General features: G+C 38.9%; 2 protein-coding genes across 2 annotated transcripts in view; one reads left to right on the forward strand and one right to left on the reverse strand.

Annotated features, from left to right (window-relative positions):
- Positions 1-805: 805 nt before the first annotated feature.
- Positions 806-9,887, forward strand: zgc:158785 (uncharacterized protein LOC791214 homolog; the record flags this gene model as incomplete). The annotated part of the gene is made up of 4 exons (XM_060853015.1): positions 806-915; positions 4,443-4,638; positions 8,196-8,405; positions 8,651-9,887. Coding segments are annotated over 4 exons (675 nt in total), but the record flags the coding sequence as incomplete, so codon positions are not given.
- Positions 9,888-11,642: 1,755 nt separating this feature from the next.
- Positions 11,643-15,254, reverse strand: part of LOC132834223 (lamin-L(III)-like) — a 47,520-nt gene continuing 43,908 nt past the window's right edge. The window contains exons 11-12 of the mRNA XM_060852887.1: positions 12,251-12,288; positions 11,643-11,728 (exon numbers count right to left, since the gene is read on the reverse strand). Of these exons, the coding sequence (XP_060708870.1) occupies positions 11,704-11,728; positions 12,251-12,288 (63 nt within the window). The 3' untranslated portion in view covers positions 11,643-11,703. The remainder of the gene's footprint in view (positions 11,729-12,250; positions 12,289-15,254) is intronic.

The following is a 15,254-nucleotide window of genomic DNA, read 5'->3' on the forward strand; positions in this document are numbered from 1 at the left end:
TACCGTTCCATTGTCATCCTGATCCGCCTCTCACTTATGCTCCATAAACATATGCTCATTCCAATTCTCCCCAGCTAATATCCTAACTAACTCTACTTAACCCATCCCCACTTCACTTGCTGACCTACATTTGGCTCCCCATCCATCAGCACTTTGTGCTTTAAAGCTCCTTATCATCATAGCCTCCAATCTGTCTGTGGCTTCATCCCTCACCACCTCTCTGGAACCTTCTCTGCTCTTAACTTTTTGAGATCTCTGTGCAGTTCCTATTCTAGCCTCTCGTGCATCCTCCACATCTTTCACCCGACCCCTCCCCCCATTGTTTGCAGCCATTTATTTAACTGATTTAAGCTCTAACTCTGAAATTCTCCTCTAAACTTTTCCATCTCGCCACGTCTCTCAAATTGTTTAAGAAGACCCTTAAAATGTATCTCTTTGACCAAGGTTTTGTTGATCTGCCATTATATCCATCTTTGGCCTAGTAGCAATTTTTCATGTCTGTGAAGGCTTGGGACATTTTACAGCTGAAAGGAAGAGCTATGTAAGTGGTTCCTAATGTTCTATTTTGTTGAATAGAATGTGCATATGCATGTTTGGCTTTATATACACCAAAACAAATGATTTGTGTTTTCTCCCCCTTTAAGGTGGATACTACATTGATGACTTCAGTGTCTCCATTTGGAATAGAAGGAAGTGTTACAAATTGGACAAATGCTTTTGGCACCCAGTTACCATGAAGGCTCATAACTTACAGGCCACAGAATGTCAGTTGAACAATGCATGTTACAATTTGCTGAATGCCTGATCTATCAACCTGCTGACAGAGAATGTACAGAAGCCACAATATGTGATGGAGGGTTCAGGCAGTGATGGACATCTGCTGTCATCAGTGGTCACAGCTAACAGTACTCCTAGGTTAGTTCCTACCACTATGTACGCTCAGACTGAGCAAGTGGAAAATGCCTACCAATTTCACAGAATCCGTACTGTGTGGAAGCAGGCCATTTGGCCCATCAAGTCTACACCAACCCTTCAAAGAGCATTCCATTGACACCAGCTCCCTACCCTCTCCCTTTATTTCCCATTGCTAACACTATGGGCAATTTAGCATGGCCATTCCACCTAACCTGCACATCTTTGGACTGTGGGATAAACCAGAGTACCTGGAGTACACCCATGTAGGGCCACAAGGAGAATGTACAAACTCCACACAGACAGTCACCTGAGAGTGGAATCGATCCTGGAGCATTGGAGGCTGAGGGGTAACCTTATACAAGTTTATAAAATCATGAGGAGCATGAATATGGTGAATAGCCAAGGTCTTTTTCCCCAGAATGCGGGAGTCCAAAACTAGAGGGCATCAGTTTAAAGTGTTGAGGAGGGGAGGGGGAAGATTTAAGAGGGACCTAATGGGCAGCATTTTCACGCAGAGAGTGGCACATATATGGAAGGAGCTGTCAGAAGAAGTGGTGGAGGCTTGTACAATTACAAAAGGCATCTGGATGGGAATATAAACAGCAAGTGTTTAAAGGGATATGGGCCAAATTCTGGCAAATAGGACTAGATTAATTTTGGTTATTTGGTCAGCGTGGACGAGTTGGACCCAAGTCTCTGTGGTGTACAACTGACCCCATGGGAGTAATGTTGGCAATGCTCTGTCACCTCTGTCTGAGTGTGCTCCGTTCTGGTCTTGGAGATGCCCTGGTTGGGTTTTGCGAAGGGTTGCTCCCCTTCACTTCTCCTGTAGAATTTTGAGGGGAAGTTTTTGAATTGTCTATTGGTGTCTTTTGATTTATTGTGTCCTTCAAACTTCCCCTACTTTTTCCTGAGGAGAGACAGGGGGCAGAACATGTAACCTTGTAAAAAGTATGCCTCCGGGGTTATGCCACATTTAGCTGATGCCATCTCGACAAGATGCCAAGAAAATAAAATAATTAAGAGGGCGGTTAATCAATTAGATCAAAGCAAGGCCTGACTGTTTTAAAGGGAGAGCTAGCTTCCGACATGCATGCTTTGTGTCCAAAGTTATCCTGGAGCTCCTATACTTGAAAAATAACAATGAAACTTTTTTCTGCAATACTGGAGTGAATAATACTGGTTGCTATTGTTTATTCACCTGTTTTAAATGAATAAAACCCATTTATGGATTAAGCCACTCACTCTGCCCCCAGAATGTATTTCCATTAAACTGAAGAGTAGCGAATGCTGGAAGGGCACATTCCAGTAGCCAGTGCAGCGAGTTGACATCCTCATTCCAGTCTCTCAGACTCTTATTTGATTAAAACAAGGTTCACTTGGCAGCAGAAGCGGTGTGAGGCCTGTCACAGAGTGGTTGGTGACACTGAACCCAAAACAAATTCTTAACCTCAGTGTCACCTCACTGCTCTGTGCTGCATTAACTGATCCTTTCAGAGGCAATGGTTTTTAAGAAATCAAATGTTCCTGATTGCTGTCAAGTGAAAGCATCTGATGTTGGCTGAGAAAAGGAGAGGTTTCAGCGAAGTAAGCCTATGTTCAGATAATCTACCAACATTCACCTACAACCCCTCCCTCACTTCCTTAAAATCTATTGGTGGGATGTGGGCATCACTGACAAGTTTGTTGCTCATTCTTTGACCGTGACCTCAAGTCCATTTTTGTGCTTACCCAACTACATCCCCAAAGAATGACATTAGATCCAGCATGAGCAGTTAATGCAAAAACCCATTGAGCCCCCTATGCTAAGTGTTTAGTTTAAAGATCCCATGAAACTGGATAATCTCTATTCCCTAGGTATTTTGCAAAACCATTTGACATCAGTGAATCCCCGCATGAGATGGAGACCATTTGGCCCATTGTGTATGTATCAGCATTTAAAACAATCTATCGTAGAATCTTAGAGTTTTACAGCACGGAAACAGACCCTTCGGTCTAATTCATCCATGCCAACCAGATATCCTAAATTTAATCTAGTCCCATTTGTCAGCAGTTGGCCCATATTCCTCTAAATCCTTCCTATTCATATACTTGTCCAGATGCCTTTTAAATGTTATAATTGTACCAGCCTCCTCCACCTCCTCTGGCAGCTCTTTCCATACACACACCACCCTCTGCGTAAAACAGATGCCCCTTCAATCCCTTTTGAATCTTTTCCCTCTCACCTTAAATCTATGCTGGATTAGAGTGGTGCTGGAAAAGCACAGCTCCTTGGATGCTGTCTGAACTGCTGTGCTTTTCCAGCACCACTCTAATCCAGAACCTGGTTTCCAGCATCTGCAGTCATTGTTTTTATCTATTTAAATTTATGCTGACTAGTTTTGGACACCTCTACCCTGGGGAAAAGCCTTGTCTATTTATCCCATCCATGTCCCTTGTGGTTTTATGAACTTCTATAAGGTCACCCTACAGCCTACAACGCTCTAGAGAAAAGAGCCCCAGCCTTATTCAGCTTCCCCCACCCTGGTAAAATCCTTGTCAATCTTTTCTAAACCCTCTGAAGTTTAACCACAACTTTCCTGTAGCAGGAAGACTATCAGTTGGTCTCACTTACCTGTGCAGAAACTGGCTGTTGTTTTCCCCCTTGAAAATATATGTCCAGTGCCATTTTGAAAATTGTATTGAATCTGCTTCCATTTCCCTTACAGAAAATCCATTCCAGATTATATCTTCCTCTCTTTTTTTTCCCCCCATTTTCTGCAATGGAAACAGATTCAACCTTCCTGCAAGAACAAACTTCTCTAACTTTGAAGCCCTTATTAAATCTTCCCCTAGCCTTCTCTCCTCAACAGAGAATGATCCAGGTTTGCCTGTCTCCTTATAAGTGAGGTTCCTTATCCCTAGTGCTGTTCCAGTAAATCTCCTGTGCCTCGACTCAATAGCCTTAACATTCTTCCTAAGGTATGCCGTCCAGAATTGAATGCAGTTCCCCACTTGAAGCCTAATCCATTATTTTATAAAGAGATTCAAAGTTATGATTTTAGTACGGTTTCAAATGAATGGAAATTCATCACATTATAAACGTTCTTTTTGACGGGGAAGGAAATTGTTCCTGGACAGTAGCATAGAAAAGGTTCTAATGAATAGACAGCTAGTTTTACGTAATGATCCATGAGCTTTGTCGTTAAAGTGGGAGTAGCGTGCAGCCAGTTTTACAGTCATGAACTCCTGTTTTGCTCTAGAATGACTTCGCCCTTGAAGGTAGTTGAGCAGTTAGCGGAAAAGATGTCTTCCCATACAGAATAGGAAAGACTAGTGGAAAGCATTAATACTCTGAATTGAATGTACTGTTCACATTGGCCCTCCATTTTGAAGTAGACAAGAGATGGCGGCCAATGTGAATGGCTCACAATATTGACTCGGTTTCTTTTTGCCCCCTGGGTTCTTATTCAATGCTCTTAACAAATAGACCGTAAAACTGAAGTCTTGAATAAAATGTCACATTTTCATCCTTCCACTTTCCACAGTGATATTCCAATCTGTAGAATTTGCCATGAACCGAGTGATAAAGAGAACCTTCTCTCACCATGCGAGTGTGCTGGGACTCTGGGGACAGTTCATCGCAGTTGTCTGGAGCAATGGCTTGCAGCTTCCTGTTCCAATCACTGTGAAGTATGTCACTTTGAATTTGCTTTGGAGAGAATGCCAAGGCCCCTGACTGAGGTAAATGTCGCCCTCTTGCTTAATGGGAAATGGAAGGAAGGCTGTGAGATGTAAGATTACTGGCTCAGCCAGCTTGGTAACATTTTAAACTGCACAACTTGGTGGCTAGTGGCTACCTGAACCTTAAGTATGTTTATCAACATTGTCTGAAGGTTTACCAATTGTTAACTGGAATCAAAGCAAAAGAATTCTGCTCATGAGTACATAAGGGTATTTGGGGAGGTGATGGTCTGGTGGTATTATCACTGAACTATTAACCCAGAGACTGTTTGCAAGCACAGGTTCAAATTCTGCCATGGCAGAGGGTGAAAACTGAATCCAATAAAAATCCAATAATGATGATGATAAAACCATCGTCAATTGTCAGTAAAAATCCAACTGGTTCTCTAATGCCCTTCAGGGAAGGAAATCTGCCTTGCTTATCTGGACTGGCCAACAAGTGACTCCAGACCCATGTGGTTGAATCTTAACTGCCCTCTGGGGCAATTAGGCTTAGCCAGTGACACCCAAATCCCATGAATGGATGAGAAAATAAAATGTTTAAAAGGGATGTGAAAGTCTGGACATTTCCCACAATGATTGCCTCTGACTTTTAACCAGTTACAGAGCAATGGTGATCTTCAGGATATTTATGACTTACAATGCATTCAAGGAGACTTAACAGAAGCAAAAAGTTTAATAAAAGCTAGAAAAACTAAACAAGGAAACAATATGATATTTAAAATGAAATATTTTTAGTAAATTCCATTTCTCAAAGAATTGACTTTTGCTATTCCTTTGTAATATAAATACATTATGTATCAGTGAATTTTTAATGTTTAAATTTAACACTGTTGTCTTCCAAATAACAAAATGAAAGGAATGCATTGAACAATAGAAATAGGTATTTGTAATCAATCTGTTCAGGGGTGTTACAATACGCATCTGTAGATATGCAAAGTATAGGAGGGAATGGAATGTTTGAATATCAGATACACAGAAGTTGAGAGAAAGATCAGCAGGTAAAACTAAATTGAAGCTTGAAATGATGTCTAAGTCTGAAATATAAATGGTTAGCTAAAGCCCATTGAAGGCCCCAGGCAAAATTGTCCCATGCAGAGGCAGTAGGCATGGCTAAAGTACTTTGCATCTGTCTTCATCTTCACAAAAGAACAGAGAAGTCATGGACAGAGTAATACTTACTAAAGGGATTAGCATTGCTGTAAGTTGGTAAATCATTGGGTCCAGATGGAACACAGCCTACTGAAAGCAGAGGCAATTTAATCCTCATTGGATACAGCCTAGGCCTGGAGGGATGCTAATATTTGACTAATGTACAAAGAAAAGGGAGCGGGCTAAGTCAGGAAAATACTGGCCAGCCAGTCCCTATCAGTGGTGGGAAAGTTATGGAAATCATTAATAGCAGTATAAGTCTGATATTTGGAAAGGCATGGGCTAACCAAGCAGTTTGCGATTCCTTCAAGGAATATGTAAAAATATAGTGCAGTCATATATAAATGTCTTTAAAGGATATTTGGGCAGGGCCTTGAGCATCTTGTAGATTTATGATCAAAGATGGAGTGTGAGGTTAAGCATGGCTACTATTTTAAAGTCAGAACAGGCCAAATGACTTCATTCTGTACTGCAGGTTTCTGTGATTTTACATTTTGCTAATGAATAGTTTTGTGTTGCATCCATTCACTCCTCACAGGCCTCAAATCAAATATGTAATTTAAGATGATAAGCTTCAATGAATGACCTTCATTGACTGATAATAGTCTGGCATTGTCCCAGTGTCAGTGTGAAATATTTAGATACAGTTGTGCTCCTATTGAAATTGTTTCAGCAAAGCGGAGGTGTCCCCTTCTCCACAGGGAATGACAGAGTAATAGGTGAGACTGACCTCATTAAACTGATTAGCAGCAAGACATGTCCTCCATGATACGTCGCAGGATATCTAGTTTGGACTCCTGACTTTAAAAAAAAAGTTACGAAGGGCAAAAGTTTTCAGACAATATAATTGGCTCACCTTGCTCTACAAATAATTGACCTTAACTGATTGTGAAAATGTAATTTTTTAAATTATGAATTCATTCTCCAATGACATCTTTTCAATTAACGTAATCATTCAATTTTTTGAATCTCTGTAAAAATAGAAGCGAGACATTTAGGTTGAAGTTCTTTATTTTAGAACATATTCTGAAAGCCTAGCACATTGAGTCAGCTATCAGGGTTCATGCTGATAAATCTGTTCTCTGTAGACTAGCAGAAAACAGCTGCCTCCATTGCAATTGGAACTGTTGAAGTCAATATTAGCTTCTATAAATAACAATCACTTTGCTAACCTTGCCAGTCTGTCATGTGTGTATCTGCTACATTTCAGACATCATATTTACACATGTAAAGTCTGTATCCCATCTTGCAACTGCCTGCGTTCATCTAATTTTGAACAAATCGATAATTGTTCCATGCATAGTGTAGCTCAGCTACAACAGCTAAAAGTTATTTCCACCATTGAGGCAAGAATATCAAATTTGATATTCTAGCCTCTGCCAATGAACTACTCAATATACTCAACCAGTGACAACTTGTGCCTTGTTATCTTAAAGGGCACACAACCAATCTGGAGCAGCATGTTAGAGTTCTCCTCATTGCATGAAATAATTCACTGTTTGCAGTAATGAGAGCTGTGGCATAGGAGGGCACTTGTTTTGCCTAACTATTGGGCAACATGCTGACAGTTGAGAACTTATTCTGATCTGAAAATTGCACCAAACAATCCACATAGAACCTTTCACATAATATCATAAACACACTGGCCTGAGCAAAATACAGCTCTTTTTATGAATGTTAGTTGACACCAATGACGCTTGTGCACACAATATTACGCCTTTTTCATAATTAAGATGTACTTTAGTGTATTGAGTTACAGAAATACTGCTAGAGTCAAAGAGTCATACAATACAGAAACAGACCCTTCATTCCAACCAGTTATGCTGACCATAATCCCAAATTAAACTAGTCCCACCTGCCTGCGCTTAGCCCATATCCCTCCAAGCATTTATTAATGTATTTATCCAAATGTATTTTAAATGTTGTAACTGGACCCACATCCACCACTTCCTCAAAGTGCATTCCACATACAAATCACAGATTTTAAAAAAGTTCTCCCTCCTGTCATTTTTAAATCTTTCTCCTCGCACCTTGAAAAATGTGTGTCTCTGGTCTTGAAATCCCCCATCCTAAGGGGAAGGCACCTGCCATTCACCTTATCTAAACCCCGCATTATTTTATAAACCTCTATAAAGTCACCTGTTAATGTCCTACATTCCAGTGAAAAAGGATTCCAGCAACTCAAACCTTCAGTACCCAGCAACATCCTGGTAAAGCTCTTCTGAACCCACTCCAGCTTAATAATATCCTTCCTATAGTGAGATCAGAACTGGGCAAAGCAGTCCAGAAGAGGCCTCATTATTTTGCTATGGTTTGGGTTTTTTTGTAAATATTTGTAACTATTTTTGAGCATGGTCCTTGATGTCAGCAATTGTAACCTACATGCACATTTCTCATTTCGCCAGTGGCTAAAGGATCCTGCTCTACAACAAAAGAGGAGAATGCTGTGTGGAGACATCATCTGTTTTCTTTTCATTACGCCATTGGCCATTTTGTCTGGCTGGCTGTGTGTTCAAGGAACCGTTGACCATTTTTACTTCAGTAGTAGCGTGGAAGCCATTGGTCTGCTTATCCTTTCAGCTGTTCTAATTACAATCTACCTACTTTGGACCACGGTGAGTATCTTTTGTAAACACATGTACCATGTGAAATTCATAAAGAGGCACTTTTATGCAGACAGTACATTGGATCTAGAACATAATGTCTTTATGCCACTATCAAGTTTTGAGATTGGGGAAGACACTAAATTCAGCAAAGTAGAAGTCAAGAGGACACTGCTCATGTTTATTAAAATCTAACTCCACTTCCGAGTCTGAAACCGATTTTAAACCTAATGTACCTTACTTACTTTTGGCTGCAGGCTTCTTTTCGATATCACATTCGACTGCTCAAAGAATGGAGACGGACCAACCAGAATGTGAAACTGCTCATTCCAAAATCACAAGTGTTACTAGGCAAAAAAACCCATCTCCTAGCTCAAAACACGAGCATAATTGTTTCTAAAGAGACTATTGTCTAACTTTCTAAAAGAATTGCCTTAAATGCTGAGATGTACAATGTTGGCAGGAGGGACCAATGTTCTGAATTGTTGTGGAAACTGAGAAGGATGTATGTTCTGGTAATGCGTAGACGGGTGAGAAATGTAAGCTGTTGACTGTGACTTTTCTATGAACAATGTTAATTCTCAACCAACCATTCCTTCTGTGGTATTTGTACTGGGAACTGTTTACGATTAGCTTTCTAAAGAGCAGGAAAGACGAAAGTGAAAGTTCTTTTTCCACTGTTGTGTGAATCCCTGTTTTCCACCTACCAAAAATGGCCATGTAATTCTTTATAACTTTGAGAGTTCTTGTGTTACATGGAAAAAAAAAGCTTGTGTGTGTGTGTGTGTGTGTGTTTTTGGGGAGATGCAAGTTCCTCCTTGAGAAAATTAAAATTACAAGGAAGTAGCAGACTCACTGAGCTCCTCTTCATTTAGATATGGAGCTGCTAAAACCCAGTGGCATGGTACTTACTCAATGGCTTTTGTTGCAACTGACCCCTCTCTGGCTTAGGTTTCAGTGATGAGCATGTGCTATCAGCAAACACAATGCTCCATTTGGATCCTTATTATCCATCCACAACTATCCTCAAAACCTTGTACATTTATTGTGTCACACATTGGTACAGAAACCAAAAAACAAGATCCAGTACACAATATGGTATTCTCCTGCAAAATGAAAACGTTGCTTGTCTGAATAAACTTCAAAACCCAGGGGAAGCCAAATTTGAAGAAATTTCAAAATAACACATTTATGAATTATCCAAGGATTTGTTGACCCTATTCATCTTTCACTTTAACCCTGGTTTCAAATTTATTTTAGTGGCAAAAACAAGGATTATTTTGGGTCCTGCTGGCTGTTGATCTAAGCAATTATTTGTTTTTAAAAATAGTAATGTGATTCATATTGCTCGATTTTGCCACTTCAGTCAGATTCTGGACAGTGAACCTTATCGTGAATGATTGCAAAGCCACGGTGGCTAAAGTGGACATGTAACAGAAGTGACAAAGGAATACCCAATAGGCATTAAATAATTGCATTGTATTGCTTTTAAAATAAATATGGACAGTGGTTTAAGAATAAAAGTGGTATGGAAGTGGATTGTTGTACAGATGAATGTTAACTTGAAAATAAGTCAACATAGCCATGAAAAAGAATGGAGGAGAAATTTAGAGTATGATACTTAATGTGAGTGGGAGTAAATGAATCTGGCCCAGCTAGATGAATCAAAGACTAGCGGGCACCATTGGCTGCTTTTACTGACAACATAGTTCGAGTACAGCATGGGAACAGACCTTCAATCCAAATCATCCACGTTGACCAGATATCCTAAGTGAATCTTGCCCCATTTTCCTGCATTTGGCCAATATCCCTCTATTTCCTTCCTATTCATATACCCATCCAAATGCCTTAAAATGTTGCAATTGTACTAACCTCTACCACTTCCTCTGGCAGCTCATTCCATATCCATACTGCCCTGTGTACGGAAAAGTTGCCCCTTAGGTCCTTTTTAAATCTTTTCCTTCTCGCCTTAAACTAAACACCCTCTAGCATAGGTATTGGGACTAATGTTTGGTTATCATTTGACTACAGCTCCAACAGAACAATGAAAACTTGACAATGTTTTCTCCAAGATATTATGAAACCCATTATTTAACTGTAACCTGCACTTCAGCTAATGGTGGGGATTGAATTTCTGGATTAGTCGAAGCTTGGCACACCATCTTAAAGGATCAAATGTGTGTCGAGATTTTGCATGTAAAGGAAGAAGTTTGCCTCTTCAGACTACATGTAGACTAGGGACAGTAGCGTCACCATAGTCACACCAGGCCACAAGGCTGCTCTCTCATTGGATGGTGGTAGTCTAACCTCAGGCAAGAGAAGAAGTTTTCATGGTAGCCTCAGCCAGTGCAGGAATTGAACCCAAATTGTTGGCACCACTCTGCATTGCAAATCAGCCAATGAGCTAAACCAACTTCCAATCGGGACAGTGATAACTCATTGGCTTCCACTCTGGCCACAAGGAGATTGGCCTTTATCACATCAGTGTACTTTACTGGATGAAGAGAGATTGGCAAGACATTCATTACATAACAATAGATCCTTTTAAGTTTTCACCAAGTTTGTACTATGTTTGGAAAATAATTAAAGTGAAACATCACAACAGAACTATGAAAAGATATTTATTAAATCAATTTTAATCTTCCAAGTTAATATTGATTCATAAATAATTTGAATACTCTAGAAAATTCTCAAATATGTAATTTGTTCATAGATAAAGAATGTAGAAATATGATATACTAAATCACAAGTCTGTTTAAAGTGAATTTGTGCAATCAATGCTGTTCCTTTCCCCTTGGATAATGAGGGGAGGGAGGACAATAGACAAGATAGGAAGGAACGGAATTTAAGAATAAAATTGAGAGTTTTGTGGGTAATAGATACAAAGTGGACAAGCAAACAAACAAAGAGCTGGGTGAAATTAAATATCTAATTTCTGGAGAATGCTCAAGATTTAACCATTTTGTCAGGAATTAAGGAACAAAGCAACAAAACATTTAAACACAATGTTGATAGATTTTAAATTGTGCATACGGGATTGATTGAGGATGAAAAGGTGAGAGACACTGATCAAATGAAATAGACCCAAATCATTCCTAAATTGAGTCACACTTAAAAGATCATTTCAGTGTGTCAGTCGTCACAATTTGCAGCAACGAACATTTCATGACATTTGTGCATCATTTTCATTTAAAAAGTGTCTGAATGAACCATAAAATTAAGGTGATTTAAAAAACCTTTGATCATTACAAATCAGCAATTTGGCAAAAACATACAATTACAGAGAGCATCTCTCAGAAGGAACAGTTATTTAGAAGAATCCATTTCTCTTGGATCTAAAAATGGAAACATTAAACAGAAATCTGTTAGAGTTAAGTGAGAGTTGGCTATATTCCGAGCCCGACTAATTCATTCAATGTTGGATTACATTCTATGCAAAGCAAAATGTTTAAATATCAATTGCGGTATTCAAAAATGACTGCTGTTATCCTCAAGAATAAATAAGTACTTTGCAAATTTTTTCAAACTGCAAGTATAATTGTTTAAGCAGATTTTTAGGTAACATTTTGCTAAAAATAACTAAATTAATACAATTGCACTTTCTGAATGTCTCAGTACATGATAACGTTTTATTATCAGTGCAGTACTTAATAATCTCAAACGATATGTTTCTGTTAACTTTACTCAATGAAGTGCTCTCATTAAACAGTCACTTTTAAAACAAAAAGTTAAATATTCCTCTGAAACAGACACTAACTGTGTTCCAAAAGCAGCATTTACATTCAGTATACAAAAGAAGGCTACTCAGAAATAAACTGAAGGATTCAGCTTTGACCAATGGAGGCTTTTACTCTTACATTAAACTGCAACTTGGATCTTCATTCTCAGCACGGCCCTGCAAAACAAGAGAGACACCCATATATTATGATGAAATAAATTAAACAAGAGGTAAGACCACTGGTAATTATGACAGTCTGTATAATACCCTGCATGCTACGAAAAACCAGGTTTAATTTCTGCATTGAGTTAGCAATCAGAGCAGGGGTGAAATATAGGATCAATTATTCGGTGGATAAGTGAAGGAAGGAAGCAGGTGGAATAAATCACATGAAGATTCAGGCTTTGGTTATCCTTGCTGGAAAGCATTCAACTTATATTTCTGATTGGAAGAAAGGTACACAGGAACCATACACAGTGGAGATTAGAGAACACCGTTACATTGATCAGGAACAAATACAAGAGTGTAAATTCACTAACTCAAAAACAATGTCCAGTTCCACGCAAGAATTACCAAATATAAATACATTTCCAGGAATCAGTTTCCCATTCGTAATGCTTTGATAAAAATCTAAAAAACATCAGTGCAACTCAAGTTATACACGCATGTGAGGGGTTTCTGGATGGGTATACGAATAGATAGAGTTTAGAGGCATACAAGACTAGATTAATCTAGGATATCTGATCGACATGGGCAAGTTGAACAGAAAGGTATGTTTTTCATGCTCTGTGATCTATCAAAGTCTCTGTACACATATCTGAAATTCATCTTTTCCTTGTAAATAATAAATTTTGACATCATAAATATGCTGGTACTTTTACACACTTTTTTTAAGCAAAGAAATGCTTAATGGTGATTCCAATTATGAACAAAGAGCAGGAAACTGTCTTTTTTTTCAAAGCTGGAATGTTAAAAAAAGCAAAAAAACAAAACCCAGAATGCCACTGATAGAAACATGCGCTGATCAGTTCCTGTGACTTAAGATATAATTTGTCTGTGATCGCTTGATAATGTACAGCGGTATTTTTATGCACCCTTTATGTACAGAAAAATATTTTTTTTTCTCTTTGAGTATAAAAAATGCATCTGTCCTTGAAAAACAAAACAAAACACCTAAAAATTTGCTGTGCGCACTATGGTCTGAAGGTTACATCCAAATGTTTCCAAATAGAAACTCAGCAATCTTGGGCCTAGCAAATATGGGTTCAAAATAAATCTAATTCATGCAGATGCCATATATATTCAATACCTTCTGACTTTACTCTTCACAAGGTAGACATACAAACAAAAACATTCACCATTTTAATGAACAAATGATTCGGAGGTGCCAGTGTTGGACTGGGATGGACAAAGTTAAAAATCACTCAACACCAGATTATAGTCCAACTGGTTTATTTGGAAGCACTAGCTTTTGGACTGCCACTTCTTGGAGCACAACTAAGGATGAAAGCTAGTGTTTCCAAATAAACCTGTTGGACTATAACCTGGTGTTGCGAGATTGTTAACTTAAAATGAACAAAGTACACACTGTGCAAGTAACTCCTGCACTTTCCCCTCTGAGTTTGGTAAATTACCATGCTAACCTAAGAAACTGAACACAGTTTCCATACCACATTAGCAAAACAAGGTTTTAAAACAAAAACAGAAGTTGCTGAAAAAGCTCAGCAAGTCTGGCAGCATCTGTGCAGAGAAATCAAGTTAACGTTACCATCGAGTCCAGTGACCCTTCCTCAGACACAGATGCTGACAGCAACTTCTGGTTTTGTTTCTGCATCAGTAGTTCTTTCGGTTTTTGTGGTTATAAAAATTTGGTACAGGCCAGTAAATTTTATTTAATAAAAGATCCAAAATTCAGTTTTTCCTGAAAAAATAAAGTTAGAAGCTTCCATGATTTCAAACAAAATTACCTTTTTGTTTAAAAAAAAACGAGAGTCAGACAAAGCTGATATCTTAGCTGCCAATAATTTAAAACCCAGAATCAATGCTCCAGTTCTTCCAGGATCCCCTGCCAACAACCATACACAACCAGAGTTCAACAGATATAGTAATCACTGAAAACGGTGCATGTTGGCAGATTGTTTTCTATTCTGATTAAAATCATAGAATCCCTCCAGTGTGAAAGTAGGCCATTTGGCTAATAGAGTCCACACCACCCATCCGAAGAGCATCCCACCCAAATCCATCCTCCTACTCTACCCTACAACTCCATGGCTAATTCACTTAGCCTGCACACATTAAGCAATTTAGCATGACCAATGCACCCTAACCTGTACCTCTTTGGACTGTGGGAGGAAATCAGAGCACCTGGAGGAAACCCACGCAGACATGGGGAACACCACACAGCTCCCAGAGGGTGGAATAAACCTGGTTCACTGTCTGGATTACATTGCCTGGACAGCATGGACTCACTGTTGTTTTCAAGGAACAGAAACAACTTGATCTTTGTCTAATCTCAGTTTCTGAATCCTCATGTCTTCTACCGCAACTCAAGAACCTTTTATATCTTTCAACTAGTTTCACTCTCTCCAGACATTTTGATTTCTAATCTCCGTGTCAGTCCTCCCAGTTTATTTTCTTAATCTCACTTCTTGGTTAGAGTCTGTCCCAGGGCAATGGGACCATGATTCTTCAACACAGTGAACAATAAACCTTCAAGATAAGCTAATTGGATCAACATTCCAAAAAGCTGGCAGTATCTTTCAAGTGTGTGTGTGTGTGTGTGTGTGTGTGTGTGTGTGTGTGTGTGTGTGTGTGAAGAAATACGGAATCGCAATGAGAATTCTCTTCTCTCTACCAATTGCTGACAAACCCGCTGAGCTTCTCCGGAACTTTGCTTTTAATCGTGTATTCAAAATATTGACTTTAAACCACTACCTCGTGCTGTTGGAAAGGAATCAACAAAAACATTAGCTAATTTTATGGAGGACCATATAAATAAATTGATGACTACATGGAGAATTGCTTGATCATAATCAGTTATTGACATGACTGTGACATAACTACCATCTGGCTTTTTTTTTTGATTTCATGATCATAATTGTTGAGATCAATTAAAGTATAACTTGGTCCTGATTCACAAAGTA

Source organism: Hemiscyllium ocellatum, chromosome 39 (genome assembly GCF_020745735.1).
Source record: "Hemiscyllium ocellatum isolate sHemOce1 chromosome 39, sHemOce1.pat.X.cur, whole genome shotgun sequence".
Classification (NCBI taxonomy): Eukaryota; Metazoa; Chordata; class Chondrichthyes; order Orectolobiformes; family Hemiscylliidae; genus Hemiscyllium; species Hemiscyllium ocellatum.